A 27,542-nucleotide genomic window follows, 5' to 3' on the forward strand; every position below is an offset into this window, starting at 1 on the left:
GTATGAATAAAAATATGTAGATCAGGATTTACAATCTTCCTGCCTCTAAACAAAAAAAGGCCAAGGAGAGCCAAAATGGGACTTGGTATTCAAGGGAGTGCTTCACTCTAAGACTGGTATGCTAACTTTGAAGCCCTTATTATGATGATTTTCACGTCACTGTGTTAAAAATGAGAGGAATTCAACATTTTAACAGCTATGACAAATTTTACAATGACAGTTAAAATCCCAGGACTATCTAGGATCTAATATTTCTTAAGGTTTTGATTGTGTGGGCTTTTTTCTATCCAACTGAATTCAGATTTACTTCTGATCTCCTTCAGAATTTCACAATATTGTGCACTTCCTGTGGAGCGTGTTCGTACATCTAAGCACACACATGAATTACTACTATCTTGGGGAAGACATACTGATCACATTAAGTTGTGGATAATCTCTCTTTGGAAGCATTCAAGGCCAGGTTGGATGGAACTTTGAGCAACCTAGTCTAGTGGAAGATGTCTCTACCCATGACAAAGGGCTTGGAACTGGACGGTGTTTAAAGTCCTTTCCAACCCAAACCATTCTATGTGTCCTTCAAGCCACACTCAGGAGCAATTCAGCAAGCAGTACATAGCTTGTATCAAAGATGGTCACCAGAATTGGTATTGACCTGTCAAAATCCTACCTGAACATGAACTGAAGGTTCAAAGCCACAACAACCTGAAAAAACATGATCGCAAGGGCCTGGAAAAAAGCCCAACCAGGTGAGCTAACAGAGTTCATGAGGCATACCCACATGCAACACAACCTCACTAACACCAAACTTCTACCAGAAGTTACACACAACAGTGATGGATGGGTAAGAGAAGTCCTAGAGAATCAGTGAGAGATTTCTTCTTCATCTAGAAACTCCCCACAGATAGTGTCAGACCATGCTGAGGGCCAGGTCAATAGGTTCATTCTTTACAAGAAACCTGTTAGACAGCAGCTGTATTAACAGAACTTTGAGCCTCACTAAATTCCAGTGTCAATGCATTGGTTTCTTTTACATTTAACAAGAGCAATGGGCAGTTTCACTACCAATGAAGTGGTGACATGCAGTATGTTGCTTGTATTCTTTTTGAAAGATTTCCTCTGAATCAAAGGGCTAGGATCTGAGGTACAGTGCAGGAGAAAAAAAAATTAAACAAGAGTGACTTATGTAACTGAGGTTTAGTTACAATTCAGCCATAAAAAATAAATACTAAGCTGATTAATGTCAGGAAAAAAACATCAGTGGGACTTTCCGCTAGATCATCACCACTAGCAATACATCCCCTGTTGAGAAGAGAGGCTAAGTCACTTAAGATCACAGATGGTGCAAGTTAATGGAGTTCAGCTTCATATCTCAGTGTGAAAAATATGCAAGACCTAACAAGATGTTCTCTCACTGACTGGATGGTTTGTGGAAGATATAACAAGTGGCTCACCTACAGAGGCCTAATTATACTACCAGACTTCCATTAAATTACTACAGTAATGTTGACACAGGCAGGAAAAGGCTGGTGAGAATTTACAACTCCACAGTAGTAGCAATTTTAATCTTAAGACTAAACCCCGATAAAGTCCGTCAGATGAGGACCAAAACAATTCTTTAAATTATTTCTAATAACTAGAGCAAGCACAGAAAGTTTCATGTAAAATCTGTAATGGAAGTATGCATCTTACTGAAAAGCCTGCTAGAAGTGTATTAGTTGAAAAGCTCTAGTATTTGCCATTAGGTGGACTTTACTATGCCATTATCTTCCCATTTCCCAGAGTAGCTGTCTCTCTGCTACCTACAATCTGTGAAGTTTTTGTTTGTTTTGCTTTAAATCACTGAACTAACAGCTTTAAGCTAGAGGAGTGTAGATTTAGACTAGATATTAGGAAGAAATTCTTTACAGTGAGGGTGGTGAGACACTGGAACAGGTTGCCCACAGAGGCTGCGTATTCCCCTTCCCTGGAGATGTTCAAGGCTAGGTTAGATGGGGCCTTGAACAACCTGGCCTAGTGGAAGGTGTTCCTGCCCATGGCAGGAGCGTTGGAACTACAAGATATACAAGGGCCCTTCCCACCTACACTATTCTATGAATCTATGAAAATTAATTTCTGCCTAAGATATATTGAAGGAAGGTTCATTTAACCAGCAATGATTAAAACTCAACACATGTTCAACTGTTTTCAGAAGAACGGTATCAAAGTAAACAAAAAAACCAAAAATAAATTTCACTCTGTGGGGAAAAGATATCAGTCAACATTACAGAAAAAAAACAGCATGAAAATATAAGTGCAGTGGGATTCAAACCTTGTGTATTCTGTGTACGAACACAGATTCCACAGGCAAGGATACCACAGCACTGGCAAAGTCATCATCCTCAGACAGATGTTTGGGAACTCACTCATATGTCACCAACAGGGCAATAGAAAATCTAACTGAAAATAAATCAAAATTCAATCAACACCTCATTCTATTTCATTACACATGGTCATGTGCATGGAAGACTGTATTTAGTACCAGTGTTGGGGTTTGTAGTTGGTTTGCTGTTTTTCTTTCTTTTTGGCAATAGCATGTTACACTGTAGAACACAAGGCCTTTTTGCAAAACTTTCTAAAGCCCAAATATTTCCTGGGAAACAAAAAGCAACTGAAATTGTCACATTGGCAGTATTGTTCACACAGTTTGGGTTTTGTTATTTATTTTCTTTTTATATTCTTCTGGGTTAATAAAAGAATAGAGGAGGTTGTGTAAAGCTCCAAATGAGTGCCTTGGAAAGTCTGTTTAACTTAACACCCAGATGAGGAGAGTTTTCTTCTTGTACTGTTCCAGCAACAAGCTGAAACACTGACAACAGACTGCCTAGCTTCCACATTTATCATAATTTATTCCCATTAAACTCATAATTCAAACTTAAAATTAACTCATAGTTAAGAATTATCTAATTCTTGCACATACTGTACCAGACTGAGTCTTTAGCTTCTGAGGATATTGTTACATTGGAGTCACTTACATGACTTCAGCCCATGCAGATGTATCCATAAAAGGTTCAGCCACCACTAACAAATTAGCTCTGAGATGGAGTTTGAGGGTTGACTTCAAAACATATTCAATACTCAGGTCACTGGACTACACCAACCCTTACAATTTTGAGGCTGTATTAACAGTATCCAAGCTGCCCAGATTCAAATAAATAAGAAAGGAGAAAAAGCTTCCTAAACAGTGAGTACTGATGTCTTAAATGTTCAGAAGCTACATGACATCAACTGCAATATTGCAAGAAACCTCGGGAAGGACTGTTTTGAAGGACTTGTAGCAACAGGAGGAGGGGCAGTGGATTGAAACTGGAGCAGGGTAGATTTAGGTTGGACATAAGGAGGAAGTTCTTTACTACAAGAGTGGTAAAATACTGGAACAGGTTGCCCAGAGATGTGGTTGAGGCTCCATCCCTGGAGACATTCAAGATCAGACTGGATGTGGCCCTGGGCAGGCTGATCTAGTTGGAGGTTGCTAAAATGGCCTGTTTTCCCTCACTGCCATGTATTTAACTAAAATTAGCTACCATTTGTGCAGTAATGAAAATACCAATTTGACATAACAACAACTCTGGGCACCCATCAGTGATCATATTTCCAAACATTAACAATTATAATTGTGTAATATTATGTCAGGCAATGAATCAAGCCTTAGGGGAGAGCTGAAGTTTACTGCACTGTGTAGGTTGGAAGCATGCATGTATTTCCTAAAAGCTGATATGGTCTGTAAATTCATTTCATCAAAAACTTCAGTGAGTTCCTCATTCATGTTTTTTTAGGCTGCTTTTTTTTTCCTCAAGGGAAAAAGAAGGAACCAAGCCATAAACCAAAGACATCTATTTTCATAGAAACAAATCAGTACTCAGGTGACATTTTAGTATTAGGTGATTGGTATTTTCTTCTTCTTACATTGTCAGTAGGGGTTTTGGCTTACCTTCTCTACTTACTCCAGAGTTTGAGTTGACACCTGCGACCACCCAGGCTGTGCTCAGTTTAGCAGCTGCCAGACCCTTAATCAAGTTTCTACAATGATTTTTCCAGCAACGTTCCCTGATCCACAGGATCACATTTGGCATTTAATCCCACTGGTAAAACGTAACTAAATTTAATCTCTACAATGATATGTTCCTTGCTGAGTATCATGTTATTACTTTTACGCTACTCCATAATTTTTCTGGACAAGATCACTTTTTTCCCAATGTATTTACAAGCACAAACCTTGAGAAGGGTGCTATGATTATGTTTATTTCCACATTGCTAGGCTTATCTGACACAAAAATAACTTCTGGCTTTTTACATCTTGCTATTTACTCTTTGAATAATTCTTTTGCATGAAAGTATAAGTTTAAAAATCAATGTATGTGTACAAAGGGTAAGAAAAGGAACAGTCAGTATCCTTATAATCTTTTCAAAAGTAAACACATTGGATGTCCAACAAGAGAAATTTCAAGTGTGACTTCCTAGCTTTTCTTCTTCTTAGAACTAAGAGAAATAAATATTGGCAAACACACTACGTTTTTTATATCCTCATCTCATTTCATCTTTTTTTAGATGGCCTAGGATCACAGAACAAGTTCTAGTGAATTAATACCATGCTGAGGAGTTTCAAGCTACTTCTGCACAGGTAAAATCTGTCTTCATTGGAAAATCTCTAAAGTGCACATTCCAAACATTCCCAGTTACTGTGAACTGGTGTATACTTCCAAAATGTTTTGGGCTGCATGATCTCAAGCTGCACCAGGGGAAGTTCAGGCTCAAGGTGAGGAGAAAGTTCTTCACAAAAAGAGTTAATGGCCATTGGAATGTGCTGCCCAGGGAAGTGGTTGAGTCACTGACCCTGGAGGTGTTCAAGAAGGGATTGGACGTGGCACTTGGTGCCATGGTTTAGATAGTCATGAGGTGTTGGGCGATAGGTTGGGCTTGATGATCTCTGAGGTCTTCTCCAACCTTATTGATTCTATGATTCTATGATCTGGATTACTTCTGGAAACAAACCAGAAGGTTTAATGCTTTCCAGGGAGTGCTATTGTGCATTGAGTCTGTAGAACCAGACTACACAATCTGCAGTTAAATCCTTGAAACACATACAAAATAAACATCAGGTTCTCAGAACTGTTTCACTTTACGTATCTACTGCTGCACTGTGCTATTTGCTAACACACATGTAGTCTGAAAGAATTAAACCACCACTACCCTGAGCACCAGATTAGTGCTATAATGCAACTATGTGCATTCACTTCAAAAAAGACCTACGCATGAATAGCTCCAAATTTTGAGTTCAGCTTATGTTGCAAGTCTGTAGGATATTGTAACCAACTGTTACCAGTTCACATCTTGCTTTTAATGAATGACCATACTGCTTGTAAAGTTCTCTAAGCTTACTCACAAGCATGCATTTTGGAAGAAATCATTACATGGTGTAATCCACTATAGTCAGAGACACATCACTACAGGCCTACTTTTTCCTCTTGTTTCTCACTCATTCTCTCTCTTTTTGGTCTTTTTTTTTTTTTCTCTCCTGCAGAGGCTGAGCATTTCATTGTTTTTACTCAAATTGTATGACAAATATGGAAAAAATTAAAATTGGCACTATTTCAGAGTTGGTCTTGTTTTCTGCTCCTCCCACTCACAGCCATGTAGAACATACATGGCAATGAAATGTCTCCTGGTGCAAAAAGAGTAATATGGGACAGAAACAACAGGAAGGATTTTACAGCACTTCTTAAAGCGACTTCACAGATGGAAAGAAGGAGAAATAACTAGTGACATCAGACTGCTTCCATGCACAAACTTCTGCATTAAAGTTTAAGATACACAACCTAAAACTTCAGCTAAGACCTCCAGTTAATATTCTCAAGACCTAGGTAAAATGGTATAGTGTTTAACAAATATGTTTTATCTTATCTTTATTTAATGAGAAAGCTATTCTGTATACAGATTTGCATATGGTGATTATTAACTATCACCCTCCCTACTTCCTAATAGATAAAAACTTTCTCAGTTTGACTTCAGAGCTGCCTTGACTTCTGTAAGCAGTAACATCTCCCAAGGGATTACTAGTTAAAGCGATAGTTTACTTCTAACTTTTTGTTTGTTTTCTTATGGTGGAGGAGGAGGCCAGACGCAGGCACCATATGGAATGCTGGACCAGCTTAACTTCACCTGTAGCTCTGCCTTTATTGGAGAATACACACCTGTCTGTTTGAAGACAGTTCATCTCTTTGCTGCCTGAGAGGGGCCAAGATCTCACTGTTGTTCCCCAGCAAATGTACGTACATGACAACACTTTTCCCTAAAACAGGGGACTCCTGTACTAACAGACTCAAGGTTCATTTTGGAGATACCTGCAATTCACCTTTTATTTTGGTTTCAGTTAAATAAAGCCATTTTTTAATCTTATTCTTCGTCATCCATTGGTAAAATACAGTCTCTACAAAAGCTCACACTGACTGGATTTGAAGGAGAAAGTAAAAAAAATTAAAGCACTGGATATTGAAATTTCAAGAATAATGAAGCCCTTACAGAACTGTTTACTAAGTAAACAGCCACAAACATTAATTAGTATCTGTAAATAACCACGAGTTAGAAGAAGTTAGTGCTATTATTTTAACATATACAAAATGGAATACAGGAAAAAAGGGAAGGTCAGTAAGGGAATCATAATTAGAATTTAACAGTTAATGACTTAAATCTTTTCCCCTTATTTTCTTAAGTATAAAGTATCTTGATTGGTACAGCCTAATCTCTACACAAACAGTTAATTATTAACTTTTTGCCACTCATGATTCATAGACAATCCTCAAGTACCCATAAAAATGAAGGCACGCTTACCTGTGTGTGGGTACGAATGTGCATTTTCAATCCATCATTCTTGCTGAAAGCTTTGTCACAGTAAGGACACTGATAAGGACGCTCACCTGAAAACAAGAAAGTATTTGAGTCCATAAATATGGCCTCAGTATATAAATGTCTTGCAGCATGGTTATTTCTCAAATGGAAATACTTGTTTATTTTTTTTCTGGTCTTTTCTTCCTACTCAGTTCAAACAAAAAGAGATTTAAGCATCTGAGCAGGATGCAGAGGTAGATGAAAATATTACTCTTTACTGCTTGGTTTTGTTCAAGCAGATGATCACATAAGAGTGCCTTGGAGAAAACAAACACACACTAAAGTAGGGTGGGTAGGAGGGGGAGAGGAAAAAAAACCAAAACACCACAACCCAACCAACAAACCCAAAAAACTACCAAGATATCACCTACTGCCCTTACCCAAACCACATTCTACAGTGGCTTACACATGGTTGCTTTTATGGTTAGGCGTTAACAGCTCCCAAATATTTCTGCTATTTCACATCTGGTCATTTTCAGAGCCCTCTGGGTGTCAGAATCCAAATGAAATATAAAATCTACTCTTTTTTTAATGCTCTATGTGAGCTAACTGTTAGAAGCTAGTTAATCAAAAGTGTCTGCGATTTTTGTGTTGCATTTTATAATTGAAACGGAAGCAGAAGGATCTTAGCATCTCCCTCGCAGCATCCCATATCTTAAAGGTATTTAGTTTAATGCTCCATTAAACTGGTGTCATTTAGCATCTATTTTCCCAAACTTGCATTAGTGTAATGTGGATACTGAGCTTTTCAGAGGCAAATAGCCAAGAGTTTCTAAGCTAGCTCCATAATCTGGAAGAAGTAATAAAAAGCTTTATAATTTCTCAAGGGCATTTTAACTCTTCAGGCAATGCACTGGAATCTGAGTAGACTACCTCCTCTTTCTGTACACAGTGCTTTAAGAACAAACATCAGGTTGCTTCTAGTACAAAACCACAGTTCAACATATATAGATAGAATAACTATTTTCTCACTAAATGTATTTTTTTCTACACAGTCATAATGCTGAAGGTGTAAGAAGCATGTACTGAAAAATGCAAGTAAAGCAAAGTCTGTTCTAAACCCATGCGTAGCTTTTTGCTCATAAAAGAATCTTTGCACGTATACAGAGATTTAACAACATCCAAATGTCAAATACTTAAGACTCATACTCAATGCTAGAGAACAGGTAAGAAAGTTTTAAAAAAATGAATCAAATATATTCCACTAATATGCCAAAGATCAGAGCGTAAGAGAGCAGCAGTAACAGAGACAAGTATTTAAAACTCCATGGCTCCTAACAAGTGTGATATTCATCTTTACTTGGAAAAAGGAAGCCTCATCCCTCTTCTATTCTCTCGGTATGAGGTGTTTCTCCATGATTGCTCAAAGGGAAGATACTGGATGTTTCCTTTCTTGGGAACAATATGCTAAAGGATCACAAAAAGTATCTAATGGAGCGTTTACAGGACTGTGAATATAGCAGATCTGGTCATCTGATAGTCACTGTGGTACACAAAACCTCCATATAATTCCAGGTTGAGATGGTTACTTAAGTAAGGCGATTAAAAGAACTCAGCTATTTACTAGATACACTGTTCTGTTCTTTGCATTACTGTTTCAATAAATCTGGCAAGGACAGCAGCAAAATGCTGTGTAACAAAATAGATGATAAATACAAACATTTTTCTCTCTTGTATTCTGCCATCTCTCAGAAAGCACAATTGCATGTTTCAGGATATCATGTTAAAGCCGTGCTTTCACTGTGCAGTCTGAAATATGATACTCTCTCATGACCCTTGATGTCTTCAGTCCATGCCTCAAAACTAAAACACTCCAACTGTTGTCAGTAGTCGAATATTTAATTAATTCAGACGACATTTTTATGTTTTAAGGCTTTTGAATATAGAAGTTAAAGCTTTCAGCAGTTTGTAAGCAGATATGTGTCGACAGGTTAGAGTTTTACCCCTTCTCCCTCTCCCCCCACATTCCGGAGTCTCTTTAAAGAAAAAGACTTTTGCTGTCAAAGGATGGCTTTGACTTTCTCTGAAATGGATTAACAATGTCCTTCAGAAACTAACCATGGAGATCAAGGTCTTAAGAGCTTGCAGCAGATGCCAGTAGAGGGCAACAGTATGATTTCATATCAAATGCTACACCTGAAAAAGACTGGCTTTGAGCAGCAGCTACATAATGTAAGATATCAAAAATCTCCACTGTTTCAAAAACTGTTTACTGTGTAAGACAGACTGCAAGCACTGGCTTGACTTTGATGCCTGGTGACATCCTTTGTCTAGATTCTATCAACAACTTCTCATGCACCTGCACTTTTCACTAAAACATTCCACCAGGCTTTCTGATTTAGTACAGTATCAAAATCCAGAAAGCATATTAAATAGATCTTAATTTGACAGCTTGTCCAGTCATTGTGCCCACAATTAATGCAAATTTAACAAAAATAATAAGGACAATTGCTGTAATTTTTTAGTAACAAATTGTTGAAGTAGGACAGATGTGACAAACACTGTTTACCCCCAAGTTACAGCTGACTGTCATGTTCCTGCTGTCCAAAACCAAACTGTACAACACATTAATGGCACTTCTGTACAAATAACCCCAAATAAGTAATCCTTGGATAAACTGCAGTGGATTTAATGTAATTCAAAGTCTAGACATTCTACTGCCAGATTTCATACCAGCAAAACCAAAGCTTTTAATGTAATAAAAATAAATTTAACCCCAATACAAGGATTATGAAAAACAATTCCATGATTGAAAACCATATGGGATTTTATCTAACAACACATCATGATAGAACACAGATCTTATGTTCCTTCTGGTTTTTTCCCCTTCAAGTGTGTACATCTCTAACTTGAGATCACAGTACCTAATGGACCTTGATGTAGCATAAAAAGCTAAATACTAGATTCTCCCATTCCAGCTCAGCTCAGGATGGACAGTTTTCTATAAGACATCCGCAATCAAAGGTGCTCTAAGACAGTATTTACAGTGAGTTTAACACCCAGATATCCCTGGTCATGTGGGGTACTCTGCAGGAGTGGTCTAGGTCACTACTCACAAACAACAGAAAAAAAATTATGAGACACTGCACCAAACATCAGCTCAAGTGCAGTGTATGTAGCTTCAAATTGAATTGTTTTCTTCAAAAAGAATAACATAACCATGGCAATGTGGTCTCCCAGAACCTTCCACACACTACTTGTCATCTTGTAAATATAGCACCTTTTCAGATGTTGAGCTACCTATTATAAGGATTAAAGCAATTTCTTCAAAAGAAACATACCAAAACACAATGGGTATATTATTTCAAAAAATCAAATTTCAGAACAGTTATGGTAAAATAAAGCCCTTTTTAAAGGTCTAACTTAAGACTGGTGTAGAGGAGAGGGGAATAAAGGAGACTCCACTGCTCCCCAACTGTGGTGGATAGAAGGCAGTACACCTGGGGAGGAATTTGGAAGCAAAGGGGGCCATCTGGATCACACATGCAACACTCCCTACCAGGTGATGAACAGGGCAGCCCAGAACAGGAGTTGCATGAGGCCTTTTTTAGCCAGAGATAATCTGGGGTGATGACAGCATTCAACAGCAAGTAAGGATGGGCAAAAGGTTAACGCATACAACAAAATTATAATCTGTGACATATGCTGTAGAACATTATCTGTTCATAGAGAGCATTTGACACATTTACACATCTATCCTCAGCTGCTGTTGCTCTGTATATGATGTTCCCATCAAATAACAAAAGGAAGTCTGTGTCCTCTACTGTACGACGTTCAGTTAATGTATCACACAAATATGTACAAAGAAGTCCAAGACAGAAAGAACTGAACTTCTCCCACAGGAGCAGCTTTCTCATGACATGAACTAAACAACTTCATAATTTAAAGGATAAAATACTTGTGGATATCATCTGAGACGTGACACAGAAACACCAAATAACCCTCAAATGTTACTCATTTCAAAATAAGGGAAAAATCAGACTGCTTCAAAACTTTTTTTTTATTAATATTGTAAGTACTCAGATGTGTCTTATTCTTCAAGGCCTGTAAGTAGTATTTTCATAGCTGGGAAGGTTTGTTTTCTTCTAAATTTTGAGATTATTCAGAGTATGGAGATTACTTGTAGCTAGAACCAACAGTTAAAACATTTATCCTATCTGGTCTGTAACAATCACCATGATATAGCTGAGGTTTTAGCAATGTATAACTAAATGAATTATCAAGACTATGAAATAAGAAGGCTACTTGTAGAGTAAAGCATGAAATAACCACCATTATTACTTACTTACAGACACTCAAATTCTACAGTGGTATTAAGATTTCAGTCACAGAAAAGAACCCAACACTGACTTTAAGGAATAAATCAGTTTCATTCTTTGCATCTATCAGTGGAATTAAACAATTTGATTTCCCTATAAAGGGAATTAATATCCATAACTTCAGTGAACCCAATGGTCAACCAAACTATTTTAAATTATTAATGTATATGCATTAATCAATAATTCATTTGATCTAAGGATGGCACTAGCATTCAAATTATCTGCCCCTTATGACGACATTTCTTCATTCACGGAAGCAGACAACAGGAAGCTGACAGCTGCATGAAACTTTACAGGTACTTTTAAAGATTTAACTGTTGCCTGGAGATAAAGAAGACAATGATGTATAAAGTGAAAGGTTTAGAAATGCAGAATCCTTACCTTTCAGGTCTTCTGCAAGCTCCTTTTCAAATTTGGTAGATAAAAGAGAGATCATTTATAAGTTATTGAAAAGAAACAACCTATCCGTAGACATATGCAAGCTGTTCACTGACTAACTACAGCTACTTTTACATACTTCATTGTGATATGAGAGGAAGTTACCTCAAGCTTCCCTTTTATCTCCTTTTCTTTAATGAGAAAAAAAGAATTACTTCTAATTTACCAGAAGATTTGCTAGAATGAGGATCCTGGTTGTACATTATTTCTTATGTACATGAACAAACACTTGTCTGTTTAGCTCTTTAATACGTTGAAGACATTTTATACAGTAATAAACATGAGTTATATTGTAATTCAGCTCTTCACTTCCTTCCACTACTTTGAAGTGTTTCACTTTCATATATGATTGAACTACTGCTAAAAACCAAAGATTTTTTAATTTTAACTCCATGACTAGTATTTTGTTTGGTTATTCTGGAGTTTTTACATAGAAGTGCAAAATTTGAACCCAGATTTTTATACAGTTTGACCTTAAGCATGCTAACTTGCCTAGTTAATCAAATTGTTGAAATGTGACTATCATTGCAAAGTTAGGACAGTAGCATCAGGCTCTCCATGCAGAGGATGAGGCAATCAGCACCTGAAGTTACAGGGGACAAGTATGATGAAATGTTTCCCCAAGCTTATAAAACAGCCTTTAATTACGGAAATGGAAATTGAAACAGTAAGCTTAACTGTGTTGACACAAAGGCTATGGAAGCCCATGGTCTGAATGCTTTTTGCTGGTTTAATGTAATCGCTTGGTATTATCTCTTATTTATGTATACGGAAGCACATTTACAAAAAACCTTATCAACTTGTGCTTAAAAATAAAGCTGCTTTTCCCACACACCAGAAAATATCACATGCAAGAATGCCACATTAATTCGTGGCTTTTAGATAGTACAGATAGAAACACTTATCTTTTCAGAAAACATTTAGGATAGACGTAAAGTTACAGATATCTTACTGGCTTTGACTGGCTTTATCAGGGCTTTGACTAAATGTGGTGGAAAAAGCAAAGTAAGGTTGTTTTAATCCTTATTTGCATGTGTAAGCGTTTTCTGAAAGAGCTGTATGGTCACTGGCTGTCCCTCAACCTCTATGTAACAGAGTAGGCAAGACAGCAACACACAGAATTAGTTAAAACACACAGTTCTTTTAACTGAAAAATAAATTAACCTGCTAATATAAACTACCTCACAACTTCCATTCTTCCACAGCTTGATGTGCTACATCCCAAAGATGGAAGGGATTAGGAAAGCAACAGTACAAATATCAGACAGATAAAATATGTGGATATACACACACTACATAGGCACACAAACACAGGGAATGGCAATTAACAGATTTGAATACCTCTGCGCAAGGCAACTGCACAAACCCCAGCAAGTAACTGTTAACACTGAAAGTTGCTTGAAACTTGAGGGAAGTAATTAACCTCCTGGCCCTCAGGTTTTCAAGCCCAAGGAGCAGACCATAGAATTTCTTTCACAATTTATGAACAAGCCAAGGAATTTATATCACAGCCAGAGGATTCTTTTGCTGAATTAACCCCAGCTCCCTCTGACCCTAAGAAGTCATAAACCAACAGGATACAGCAGAGGGAGAATGTGCTATAGTGTTTCAGCTGACCTAGAGAGCGCTGTCTCTGACATGCCAAGGCTGGAAACACAGATGATGAATTACAGAGCAATATGCTAGGTTCAGATGCAAACATCAACCCCTTCCCTCTATACATGCACATGCAGACATGTTCACTCACCCCAAACCAGCTCAGTTTCTGCAAAAGGCTAAACACTGTTAGGGCTCATTTACAGAGTCTTAGTCTAAGATAAAAGAGGGAAGAAAATTGCTGATCAAGGAAGCATGCATACATACATCTGTGAGTAACAATATTCAAGAACACATGCTGCATATTAAATAAAAGCCAAAACCCCACCAAGCTTCTCTTATTGTATATGGATTATCAAGCAAATAAAAAATACAATTCCAAAGCAGAAGGGCACCTAAGAGCCTTGGCTTTTATAAAGAACAGCTTTATAAATAAAAAAGGATAAACTGATACACAACTCTCCTGAAAAGAACTCTGCCTGGCTTTATTTTGTAAATACAAAGCAAAGCCTCTTACACAAAGTAGCTAATAAAACAAAGGCTATCTGACCATGTGCACTGAAAATGGGATAACACAAGCATCTGCACAAGGACCTCAAGCCTACTCAGCTGTAACCATTAAGATATGAAGGTCTCTGCAGTATTTATACTTCTGGTGTACTACTTAGTTGCACCAAAAGCTGAAGGCGTGTTCAAAGACGAATCATCTTGAAAACAGACAGTGGCTGGTTGTTTCACTTCTATCTCAGAATGAGAAGTTATACTTTGAGCAAAAAGAAAGAGGACACAGTTTTGAATTGATTAATTCAAACCCACAGGATTTAATAGATACTGAGAGCATGAATTACTCCACACTAACATTTAGAAATCAATCATCCATCAATAAGTAAAGTAAGTTTGTGGCTCCACTGATGAACCAAAAAGTTCCTACTGCTCAGAAAATCCCCGAAAACTTGGTCAAGGTTTTTCACAATATGATGAACTTCATTGCCAAAAGCCACTGTCTGCAGCTCGCACAGCTCCCCTTAACCAACTACCTCGCTTTTCTTTGGAAAGGATATCATCTACTTTTCAGAAAGCTATGCTTCCTCAGGCTTACTCAACAGTGGACAACAATCTCCTTTTCACATGAGCCTGCATGTATAATAGCCATGAACAACATGGCTGAAGTCCAGGTAGAGGACAAGTGAAAACCACCTCTCCAGAAGTAGAACATGAATCTAACTATGGCATTTTCTAACTAAACCTCACATGAAGCATTTTGCCATCTAACAGATTTTTTGCTCGTTTGTTTTTTAATATTACAAGTTGCAAAGCAGCTACAACTCTCCACTCCTCTCCTTCCCCCTCTCCCCCTTCTCCCCCCAGTTAATCAGAATAACCAAGAAGCAGTCAGGAATCATTAACAGTACGGCATCAAAAATAACCATGAAAGAGTGTTTTAGTTGACTCTCACAGTGGAGGATATACAAAACTCGTACCACAATAGCAGCTAGAGTAGCAAGAGGAAAAGATTACAGTTTATTTATCACAGGTCATTCTAAATTAATTTAGCAAGGCATTTTTCTAGAATTAGTAGTTCTCTTTAAAATGAGCGCTTCCAGAGAGAGGCCTTGGAAGTTTCCATCCTTCTCTGGTGTTAAAATTCTAAATTGCATACTCCTGGAATTCCAACCTGTATCACCTTCTTGCAAGCTCCTTTCTCCCACCACATTTAATTTACAAATGTTCTGGAAATCTCCAATGCTTTTTTTACTTCAAGTAAGTTCAAAATGTCATCGTTTACTGTTTCTTGTATATTAGTAGCCACAAATTCTGCAAGGCTCTGTAGTCAAGGTTAGAGGTCTCTGGTGTGCAATTTCATGAAATTCTCCTTAGGCTAACTCCTGAATTTGGGAGTGCCTGCTGGAGAGAGCTGAAACATTAAAAGTAACTGGGAGCAGTACATGTGTGAAAAGCATTTTCACTCAAACAGCTATAAAGCTTTTTCCCCAAGTGCTATCTGTACTATCAACTTAAAAAACTAGGGCCTTTCTTCTCTGTGCAATCTAATGTACAACATTGAAAGTACACAGAAGTTTAAGAAAAGAGCCTGTGAAATAAGAAAGAACAAAACCACTATGCTAGTACAGGCTATAAAGTAGACTTGACTGCAAAAATGACATGGAAAGATGAAGGTAAAGAGATACCCATAATTAAACCAGCAAAATCATTTCATGAAAATGTTAACACAGATTAGAAATGGAAGAAATTCAATGTATATACTTACACTTGTATGTTTTTATACAGCTGCTATGGGGGATGAATGTTCAAAACATGGAATTTAGTAAAGCGTAAGAGCTGAAAGTCAAGTTTAGCCTTTTAATCCAGCTGCAGAACCAGGATAAAAGTTTACTACAGTGTCTACAGCAGTCAAATCCAAAAATTGCACTATATCAAAAACTAGTAAAACTTGTCACCTTCAGAAGGGGTCTTCATAGAATGAAGTGATTAAGACTTTTCTAAACACAGTAGAAGGCCAGATTATTAAAAACACCAATTCTGTCATCTCCCTGCAAATCAAACTCACTTATGCAGTGAATGGAATGTCATAGGAAGGCTATTTGTTAACTGCTAAGCTTCCAGAATGAAACCTATCAACATGACAAATTTATCTTCAGTGTGTTTACAGAAGAATATATATAACGTGGCAGGGAAACACTAAGGTAATCTGAGTGGCAATATAAAATAAGATGCCTAACTCACACCCAGGACTATTAGGAGACCTGCAGAATGAGTCCAATATAGCAACAGAATATAAACTGACCTAAATCATATTCAAGGTACAACACTGTAATTTGAGTAACATGCAGGTTGGGTAAGGTCAAAAGTTGTATCAATATGAAATCAGAGTTTCAAAACCTCAGTAACCACGGAAATGAATGAGCTATATACATACAAATATTTTTTTGTATATATCTACACACACACATGCATACAAAACACACACATTCACACATAATTAGAGTTGAGAGTAGAATCTGGGTTTACACATTAAGCAAATACAATGTATGAAAAAGATGTTGTGTTAAGCCCACCTGAATATTTCCAGTTCTGTTTGTATAAATGGTGGACATACTTGAAGATACTTTTTACATATTTAGAAAATCTGCTGTGTTCATTGCAATAAATAACACTGTACCTGTATGGCTTCGAATATGGACTCTCAGCGTTCCATTGCTTGCAAACTTCTGTCCACAGTATGGGCAAATCTTCTCTTTTTCACCTGTGTGAGTCTACATAGGGTGGGAAAATACAAGAATGAAAGCTCCAGCACTGCCTTAAAAGAAGGGAAATATAGAGTATTTAACTGTATTGAGTATGGTGAGAACAGTGCAGGAAGTCCCATCCTGACACACACATGATGCTGGAGCAGGTTACATGTGCACCCGCTGCAGATTCTACACACCACCAGTAGTCACACTGTTGCAATAGATATTTTATGATGTTAAGCATCATCATCATGGCTTTCTACTGAAAAGCCAAGAACAAACAAGTATCTGGGAATTTTCTGTTTAGTCACCTTAAGGACACAGAAGGAATGAATATGACAGAACTAATTCTACTCACTTTTTTGTGACTCTTCAGGACTGATGGTGTTACAAAAGCTTTGTCACAGAGATCACACTTGTATTTCTTATGTCCATCGTGTACAACTTGAATATGAACATTTAACGTGTCCTTTCTTTTGAAAGTAGCATCACAGTGATCACACTTGAAGGTCCTCTCACCTTATAGAAAACAAGGTTTAAAGATACAAGATTTTTGTGGAAATACACTAATGCAAATTGTTTCAGAAAAATTAAATAAAAGCAATAAAGACAAATTAAAAGCTGGGTCCTGAGAACCGAAATTAAAAGAACATCACATCAGGTAAAAATGTCATTGGGAAATGAAGGAAGTAGTCATGACAACCTGATAGCCAGAAATGTGAGATTCAACTCTGTGGCTAGAGGTGAATAACTCAGAAGAGTTATTTCAAATATGAGAAACTCATTATCATGGCAGCATAACTTGTCAGTCTCACAGTTAGGTCACGAGGGGAAGAGTTCCACATTTCTTCACTGGGAATACAAGCTCTTCTAAGACAACAGCAGAGCCCCTTGTTATAATCACAGCCTTCAACTGAAAACTGTTTACTCTTCAGTTCATCTTAGAAATTACTTTCACTTTGCTATTGGTCTGTCAACGCTTCTTTTATAGAACTCTTGTTTGCAGAGAGATGCACTATAAAGCTTTACTTATATTCTGCTGTACTAAGGCTTCCTTGTTAAGTCAGCCAGCTGCTGGAGTGGGCTTTTTTCCCCTGAAGTAAGGGAGGAGCAGGGGAAGGTTTAGAAGTCTTCCCTGTGTTTAGTAAAAAAGCACCAAATATTATTGGTTTAAGGTTTTGACTCATTCTACAGACAAGCTGCATATTGGAGCAAGGTGCCCAAAATCTGTTTTTTCTCAGTCAAATGTGAGAGCTGAGGAAGTTTTTTTTTTTTTCCTGTTAGTTACTTACTGTTATGGATTAACAGATGCCTTTGCAGAGAGAATGGGGTTCGGAACAAAGCTTTGCATTCCTCACACTGAAATGGTCTCTCTTCAGAATGGGTCTGCAGATGAAAGACAACATGTCAGAGGAAAGACTCAGAGTAATCAATTAGCTGTCATTACAGTAATTATGATGAATTTTCTAGACTAGATTCAGTAGAGGATATCATAGCAATTTGAAATATCAGGGGATGAAGAATTAAAACAATCATTCTGCCATTATCCAGAATGCTGGAAGTCAGTATAGCAGCTGAGTAAATGTACCTTCCCAGTCCTCAGAAGTGCTACATGAGGGATGCATGTGAACAGGACCAAAAATAAAGAATAAGCAAGAAAAGAAAAAAAACCACAAATCCACAAAATTACAAGCTCAGTTGCACTAATTCAGCAGTAGTGACAATGGCCTTAAGTACTTACTAATATGAATTATTCAAATTAAATGCATGTACACAAACCCCTTTTTCTCAGTTAAGTTTCACTATCAAACTGATCTGTCTCATGACAATATCTAAAATTTGGCAAAGAGAACTTCCAAAATCATAAGGTTGGTCTTTGCTTCAGCTTCTCTCAATAAAAGGAAAAAAAGAAAAATAAAAAAGGGCACAACATATTAAGTATCAGTATCAAGGGTTTTTTTGCTGTGGAAATTTTTGTCATAGCTGAGGAAAGGCTTCAAAGCCGTAAACAAAATAAAAGGCTAACTGTAAGCTTGGATGATTCTCTCAAACTGCAGAGCTGCTAAAGTAGATTTCTTTTCTGTAGCTTGGGAAATAGCTTCATTGTACTTCTGTACATTTCAAAGCACCTTCCCTGTTTCTCAATATTACTAAGTGCTGTCCCACTGTAGACAGGAAATTAATCCATACAAATAGTTATCTATCAATTGCTTACTGTTTTTGCAGAAGAAAGCAAGTTTTCAAAGAATCAAGTGTCTAAACACTGGACCTTAAGCAGAAGCTCAGAAGGACCTTAAGCAGAAGCTACAGTGCCAAGAGGGAAAGGGGATGGACAGTAAATGTTTTACTGTATGCACAAAATTAGGTAAATTAGTTGAATGTGTACACTATGGGTAAATACTAGCATAGTATATATTTATACAATCTATTTCTGCTATTCATAATACCACATGACATTTATAGCTATCCCTTAACCTACAGAGGAAAAATGAACTGGGAGAAGTCAACATAATTATTTAGATGTTGACTAAGAGAATCGAACCTAGACTGTCTTCTTGCATAACAACAGTCCCAAAACATTGGAGTGCCTGCAATGGTGTACAGAGGCTTTGGATTCAAAGTCAATCCTTTCACCTCAGCCTGTGTCACTTCAAGCAAAAAGGCAGCTGGAGCACCATCAAATGTGTGCAACATAACACACATTACATAGAGTCTGCTCAATATTCCAGTACAGCTTCTACAAGCTTATATTATAGTTTGCATTAGTGGACACCCTGCTTGGCAGACTCAGCAGTCAGGTCAAAGATTGACAGGACATGAAGAGACTGAACTACCTTCTCACCTCAATAGGTGGCTCCTCCAGAACAGGGTTGAGACATATTGACGAGACACTGTGGGGAAGCTCGCAATGCTGCTGTCTGTGCTGTACCTGTTCTGTGGATAAATAGAAGGGTTCAGTCTCTAGGGCTGTCAATCTGGCACCTGTCACAAGCGCAAAAATTCATGTTGTTTAAAACATGCCCTGTTTTAGAACACTCACTACTTGAGTGATAGTTCTCCAGAGCACAGTGATTTGTTCAGAATTCCTTCATAGCATCAATTTGACAGTTCTCCTAGTTATTTGATCAAAATACAAGCAGTATACTGTGCATCTTAACTTCACTACAAAACAAAACACCTACTTAGGCCTTAGGCATACCCACATGCAAAGGCAGACAGATCATCTGCCTCCTCCGTGAATGATCTAGAAATGAGCTAGGTCTGTACAAAAAGCCATGTAATTCTTAATGAGGAGAGGCAGTTCCCCAGAACAAAGAAAGTACAGTACTACAACTAATTTGTTGGGGGGGTTGTTGTCCTACCCATAGTTTCCAGATCAAAGACGGCTTTCATTCAGTCAGAGCAAGGTAACACCATATAATCAAAGCAACTGAGGATAGGCTCTTACAGAATATATCATGGCAGCCTTTCCTAGAACAGCATTTGGGGAGACTTAAACCCAGCCCAAGGAGACTTCCCAAGAGGGAAACTTAGGGAATAGAGTTCTTTCAATTCAATATGCTCTCCAGGACCAAACAAACATGGATTAACCATAAACCCTTTAAAATCCTGTGTCTGCTGACCTATTTCTGCTCAAATTCACATCCTCATGTTTTATTCTCCGAACTCATGATCTATACACATCAACAAAGGAAAAGGAGGGGGGGGAGGAGCTTCACTTTCTTATGTATGGAATTAATCTGCATTATATAGCACCTTCATCCAATGTAACCTGGATGACTACTTTTCTCTGCAGCACAATTCTATACTACATGTGCCTCTTAATTTCAGATACTATTCTTTTCCCTTGTCACAAAAACAGAACTGTATTCTTCATATGATCACTTAATCACATAATCTGAGCTTTTTCAAGACAGCTGAGCTACTTCCACATCATATAACACTTCCCAGTGCTGACATCTCAAGCAAGTGACAAAGCAAGCTTGCACATGCCCAGACAGAGCAGTGTAGTACTTGTATGCAGAAATGGCACATTAGAGATACCACAGGAAGACCAACAGTTCCTGGTACTCAGATCTCTAGCTATAAGGCATGATAAATTAGGGTTCACATCAGAACACTCTGCTGAAAACAGCAAATATCCCTCAGCAACTCCACTGACTTATCTCCCAATGAAAAGTAAGGAGCTAACCTCCTTCTGCACCTTTGAAATGACCAACATTTACTGACATCTGAAATAAGTTTAAAAGGACATATTGAAGGAGCCATTTCTATTCTAATCTGATTTTATGTTGGAAGTATCAAATAACCCCCATAAAGGAATCATAGAAACAACAGTAACAAGTTTTCATCTGAAACACAAACCAAGAATTCAAAGGCACAAAATGCTTATGTATCCTGTTCCTTATTATCAATAAAAAGCACGTAGCTCTGCTGTAAAACAAAAGTTTTGCAAGCATGTTGCTATCAAACTTGAAAGCTTTAAATGCTCTTGATTTTAACTATTTAACCCATCATTCCTACTGCAGGTTTCTAAGCTCCCTGCTACTAGTAGAGTAGCTGCACCCTAGAACTGAGTAAGTTATTCAGAGAATAAATTCAGCCCAACTTTTCTCCTTCCAAGAGAAAATTAAACATAAGAGGATGTCTTAAAGGAATACAAACCTAAAGAATCACTGAAATCCCTCAGCAATGCAGCTCTTCCAAAATCACAGCACTTTAAACTATTTGGGATTCCCAAATTACAACATCCTTTACAAGTGGTGGTGTGCATACACAACCACACTGCTCTCTGTATCTATTCCTTCTTCTTGTTTATACTGTTTACTCAATGGAGAGAGGTATGTCAAACAAAAAGCAATTCAGGAGATCTACATCAGTCTCCTGTCTCTTGTGCTCACCTCTACATTTACAAACCAAAATTAAAGACCTATATTTGTATGGGTGAATATTCACAGCTGTTTGGGTAAACTTAGTGTATACACAGGAGTTGAGTCTCTTGCATTACACGACAGGGCTGATCTTCAGCCAGTATTACATGCAAACAGATCTAGGAACGAAGTATTCCAATATGCTTTAAGGAATTCTGTCAAAATTAGAGACTCACTAAATCTGTCTAAATTTTACTATTTTCCCCATTAAGTGGAGCCTCTAATCCTTGCTTATGCTAGTGGTGCTGCTGCTGCATTAAACACGAAATTGGGTCAAAGTGTTTACTCATTCATAATCTTCAAGTCCATTTTCAGCCCAAACTCCCTGCCAGTCATAAACTACAAATTAACTTAAATAAATAATTTCATGTTTCCTTAAGACATAGAAGTATTTTTCCAGATAGTAATTTATATCTTTTTCTTAGAATATATCTTGTGAGATTCTGCCCCATTTTCTTGAAGTCTACAACGTAAGATAATCACAGCATATATGGGACCTAATCTTGTCCTTCAGCAGGCTTCTGTATGCTTTCTATTTTAGACAGTTGACACTGCTTCATCCTGTGAGAAGCATCACTATTATTCTTACATGGTTTATAGTTGAAAGTGCAAGAGATGGCACAAAGATCCTGTGCCAAATTACCAGATGGCATTTAACAGGCGCCAAACTGTAAAAGTACTTCTAAGTATGGGTATATCCATTTCATCAAAAATGGGAAAGAAAGGTATAGTATTTCAAAAATGTGAAGAAAAAAAGAAAGAAAGAGCAAATGGTTCCAAATACTGGGCACAAACCCAGACAGGGTAATGTTTGTCTTAGTTTCTCTTTTAGAGTCTTGTAATTCTGAAACATCATTCATGGATACAGCCTTAACATCAAAAATGCAACTCTGGGTTAACAATAATGACAGACATTACAGAAATTAGGCCAAGCAGATTTGAGCTTAAATAAACAGAAGTAAAGCATCCCTTCATAAGCCTATTTTTCAGGTTCTTATTGTTTCAGTTTATTTTCATGTGTGAACACTATCCTGTGTAAATACAGTATTGTTTGAAAGCATCTGCTACTAAGTTCATCAATGGTTGCAACAAGACTACACTTAGTTTTATTCAATTATGGTATTTTTTAAAGAACAAAATAAACTGAGGGTATTTTTTTTATCATTAATTTTACTTCAATAACAATGTCAAAAAAGGCAAAATGGGGATTTATTTGATGCTTTTAACCATGTGACTGTGATTTACTCATGCTTTATTTCCCATTTATTTTCTTTTTATTAGAATTAATTTAGTATTTGGATACTATTTGAAAATTTGGATATAACAAAGAATACTAAAAAAAACCAAAACAAAACCGTTCTTCAGTACTTTAATCCCATGTTTATAAGCATGCCAGAGCTTAATGATGAACCACTTAAAGGAAAAAAACCTGCAAATCTGAGGCTGGCAGACCTGTAAACAACAACAGCAGAGTGCTTTACCTTCTTGTGATTCTTGTAAACATTTCTGTGGGCAAATCCCTTTCCACAAAGCTTGCATTTATAAGGTTTATCTTCACTGTGTATTATTTTGTGTGCAGTCACTTGATCAAGTCGTTTGAAGGACTTATTGCAAACCTCGCAGGTGTAGGGGCGTTTTTCTGCAGAAAATGAGTGGGGGACATTTAATCTCCTGTTTATACAGGGGGAGAAGATGAAAGGCAGAGACAGTCATCTCCTCAGAGAGATTTTTGCAATTAAGTCAACCCAATTAAGATTAAACCAATTAGAAAGACATCTAATGCCCTTTATGTTAGACAGTTAAGTCACTTTACAAAAGATGAGCCATGGTGTATCTCAAGAAATTGGCACATTCTTTGCAATAATCATTGGTAAAACTAAATTCTGATTAATTAGCTTAAATCAAAAGAGAATGACTTCAAAGAGGAAAACTCTGTTTCCAGATTACAAATGTGAAAGAGGGCATGACAGTTTAAATGTTTTAAAACTTAATTAATAATATACATATTAGCTTCCCAAACCGAAAGTTCCTACACAAAAAAGCCTCAATTGGTGACTGCAACTTATCTACATTAATGCTTATCCAAAAGTGTCAAAAGGAAGCTAGGAAGCCTCTCAGATACAGATTATGTTACAAGAAATGAGCTTTTGGTGTGGACTGATACCAAGAAAATAGTTCAGATATAAGCCTGTGCTGCAAAAACCTACATTTTTTTAAATGCTAATGGATTTAATAAAATGTTTGCATTCCCATTGTGTTGGCTGATATTTCTAATCACTGGTCAAAGACAGAAAAATACTAGGTATCAGTGATCAGACATCCTGGCAGATCCAATTTGTGTCATACTGCCAACCCTAAAGACACTCCCTGCCCACCATGACCTCTTGTTCTGGCACAATGAAATACTCATGTGTGGTCTATGAAATTATGTGGAATATGGCTGCTTTCCTATGACTGGAAACCACGTGCATAAAACAACTAATACATGTTCACTAATTTGTGTTTCCCTTTTTAACACAGGTCTGTCTGACAAGCATACCCCAGCTCCCGTCCTCTTCAACACGGAATTTCAGCCACTGAATCTTCACCTTCCTCATAAACCACAGCTCAATCCCAGCTAACTGGCATAATCTACCCCAGCTAGCATGAAAAGACTGCTTGAGAAATCCACAATTGGAAGACAGCTATGGCCTTACAGTTGAGTTTCTGAAAGGTTTTGAAAGGATAGCTTAGATGGTTTCCTTTGAACCTCAGACTTGCTTGAAAAGCTCAGAACACAGAATTCATCCAGCCTTCTATAAGAAACTAATTCAGGTAAAATTCAGTATACATTAAGTAAATATAGAGATCTATATATACACACACCCCCTTTTGTGTTATTTTTGTACATTACCTGAATGAGTTATCATGTGGCGCTTTAGCTGGTTAGCCGAAATAAATTTCTTGTCACATTCCTGACACTCAAAGATCTCATGGACCTGCAAAATGAGTGTTTAATGATAATTAAATATATATCTGAAACATGACCACACATCTTACATACACAGAAATTCTCTAACAGACCGTAACTATTTCTTAGCCAGTAGCTGCACTAATACTCAGGAATATTCTGTGATTTCCTGCTTTCTAGTCCCACGGTGAACATCTCTCAATAAATGATACTCACATATTCCAAGCTAAAAGTGTATTTAGAAACACACATTCTGCAAATTTGCACTAAAAGATCAATTTACAACATTATTATTATGAAAGCTTTAAAAAAAAAAAAACAAACACCAACAAAACAAAACCCCACACACAAATATCTTTTCAGCTGTTTTCAGACATTCCCTCTAGTCAGTGAGACAGAAGTAAAAATAACTTTATAATTGCTCTGAGAGTTAAAAAAAAGGCAAGCACTACCAAACTCTTTTCAGGACTGTTTCTCTTAAGCTTCTAGAGGCAGCACAGTGGAGGAGCAGCAGTGTCTCTAAAGTGTTAACATGGTAACAATTAGCAGGATTTTTAACATGAGAGCGCGTAACATCACCAAGGATGTTGGAAAAATAGAAGAGGCAGTTGAAAGCTGCAAATTTTGATAATTAAAAAAATACTAATTAAAACCTTTGTTATTTGCTGCTCCCCAAAAAATCACAACACATACGTTGTTCTCCACCTGTTAGGATTACCGTTCGCCCTCCACTCCGTACTACACTTCGTCCTTGGCAGCCTCTGCTCAACCTAGTTGCAGTGCATTTTTGGAACTGCAGCCTCAGACAGTAAAACTTTTGGGCAGAGATCACATTTCATAAAGCTTTTTTGGAGAACCCTAGAGACTTTCTGCAGGAGAATCTAGCAGTTAAGCATAACAAATATCAAAGGCTCAATACAATAGTCTAATGGAAAACATTTGTGGACAGCAAATAAGCTCAGCTGCTAAGACTTCCACTTAAAACAAACCAAAAAACCCCGAAAGATGCTCCATTCATATTCTGCCTTACCATATTTCTATGCTGCTGCTCAAACTAACTTTAGAGGAAATTATATGTTTTAAAAAACTAAAAAGTGGTTATTCAATTTCCTACAATCTCTGCAAACATTTGGACAGTGATGCTCAACCAAACAAAATCAGGTGGTAAGTGCAATGAAGATCACTCATTCTAAATATTCTGCTTACCCAGCTGCATTTCAGATTTCTCTAAGGCATGCACAGTCTAGTACTCTACCCTTTTGCAGAAGATCTAAATATTTACTGAAATCATTGACTGCAGTTTACACAATTCTGCAACCAAGTCCTAACAGAACCTCCCCCCCCAGCACAATTATTTGAAATGTCTTGTAATGTATTCTTAAACACAGTATTTAATACATCAGAATCCAGACTGTGCTTTAACACTCTGCAAACATCGAATTTCAACTTATAAGCACTGTTTAATAAACAGGCTCATTGAACACATGCACATCAAAACAGAGACTTCTGTGCATGTGCGTTGAAAAGGTACAGCTATCAAATATATTTTTGTAGCCAATGCTCTCCAAGAAATTCTTTAGAAAAGAATCAGATACAGACTTGCATGCAGGCCTCAGTGGTGAGGCCTGGCAGACTGTGCTGTTCATGCATATATGCTGAGTTTCAAGTTTAAGCACCTGTGAGCTATTCAAATCCAAAACTGAGGGGCTTGTATTCAAAGCTACAAAAGGAATCCTTTAGCAAGACTCTGCATAAATGTTCACTATCATCATCATTGAATGATTGAATTTTGCATTTTACTTTAAACTTCAGAATATAATTCAAAACATACTTCAGACTGTGTTTCATTTGCTCTGGATGTAGACATGACAAACTGCAGAAAGAAGACTTGACAACAAACTTCTAAATTCTGTAACTTAAGTCTTCTGCAAGATCCTGTATAGCATTTCCTAAGTTGTGTTTGCTGGGAATTTAATTAATTTTGCTGTAATCACTAAGGAAGACAAGATCAGAATCCAAAATGATTTCCACCTCTGATAAAGTTCCAAACACTCAATATGTAGAAAGAAGCCAAATGCACAAATGCTACATGATGACCAACTGTTTACATAACACTACTCTAGAAAAACATAATTGATTTCAAACCAAGCATGAATAAAGAGATTGATGCTGCTATTAGAAAGCACTGCCACTCTGAAATGTAATACAGAGATATTCTTAGTAGACTTAGGACAATCATTCCACTGCATCTCGCAGTACCAAAGGCTGAAGTAAGCATCTCCACCCTTCTCATCTGGGCAGCTGACTTCTAGAAGCATGCAAGTACAAAAGACTATCCACAGGGCGGGGAAAAAAGCTTACTAGTTTGGAAAAACAGATGCATGAAAAAAAGTTGATGTAACTGTTTGTACAGCCTAGGAAATGCAAATGGAGTTCATGACAACTCTGCAGTATGCCAATTGTTACAAAAAAAAAAAACAGTTGTGAATTTTTCTTGGCATTCTCTCAGCTCGAAGAGCAATTAATTCAATTTGCAGTAAAGAAGATTTCAAGTAGGACATCAGAAATAAACAAACACTGCACTAATGAATGCATTCAGAAATGCTGATGGCATTAACACCAGAAGTCAAGAATACAACTAGACACCAATGGAGGTGGAAGAATCTTCTTTAGTAGAACTTTTCAGAAGGTGAGACGGTGCATATCTAGGACGACTGAGGTACATAACTACTCCCCTCTACACAATAGAGGGGGGGTTTTCTAGCCACTGAGGCCTTTTCTAGCCCTGCATTTCCTTGAATGTATTGAGGTAAACAAAACACAAAAAAGGCTGTGCATGATACAAGTAAGTCTCGAAAACAAGTAGATTAGGGTACAGAAGACAACACCAAAGCTTAATTATGCATGGCTATGAAAGGGTTTATCTTTAGTCATTTAAGAAACAAGCAATCTGCAGGATACCTAAAGCTAAAACTGGGTTTGAATCAAAGATGACATGAAAGCTACAGATCTGAATGATCATGATTTCAGAGAATAAATTAATCTCTTCATTTCCCTAAACCACCTTCTTTATCTGTCCTCCAGAACAGGATGAAGAGCAAGCCCAAGCCAGAACAAGATCCTCTGTCCTCAGCAA

At 37.3% G+C, this 27,542-nt stretch overlaps 1 protein-coding gene across 4 annotated transcripts in view; it reads right to left on the reverse strand.

The window, feature by feature from the left end:
• PRDM5 (PR/SET domain 5) overlaps positions 1 to 27,542 on the reverse strand; it is a 51,592-nt gene that overhangs the window by 7,330 nt on the left and 16,720 nt on the right. For 3 of the 4 annotated variants that reach the window (XM_068153954.1, XM_068153950.1, XM_068153951.1), the window contains 6 exons: positions 24,350 to 24,434; positions 22,938 to 23,095; positions 17,818 to 17,911; positions 16,884 to 17,044; positions 16,456 to 16,549; positions 6,865 to 6,950 (listed from right to left, as the gene is read on the reverse strand). In XM_068153954.1, coding sequence (XP_068010055.1) covers positions 6,865 to 6,950; positions 16,456 to 16,549; positions 16,884 to 17,044; positions 17,818 to 17,911; positions 22,938 to 23,095; positions 24,350 to 24,434 — 678 coding nt within the window. Of the gene's footprint in view, positions 1 to 6,864; positions 6,951 to 16,455; positions 16,550 to 16,883; positions 17,045 to 17,817; positions 17,912 to 19,367; positions 19,460 to 22,937; positions 23,096 to 24,349; positions 24,435 to 27,542 lie in introns of all 4 variants that reach the window. The other variant, XM_068153953.1, reaches the window with a different exon arrangement.

This window comes from Melanerpes formicivorus, unplaced genomic scaffold, assembly GCF_026170545.1.
Source record: "Melanerpes formicivorus ecotype bairdi unplaced genomic scaffold, bMelFor1.0.p_v2 SCAF_27, whole genome shotgun sequence".
NCBI classification, from domain to species: domain Eukaryota; kingdom Metazoa; phylum Chordata; class Aves; order Piciformes; family Picidae; genus Melanerpes; species Melanerpes formicivorus.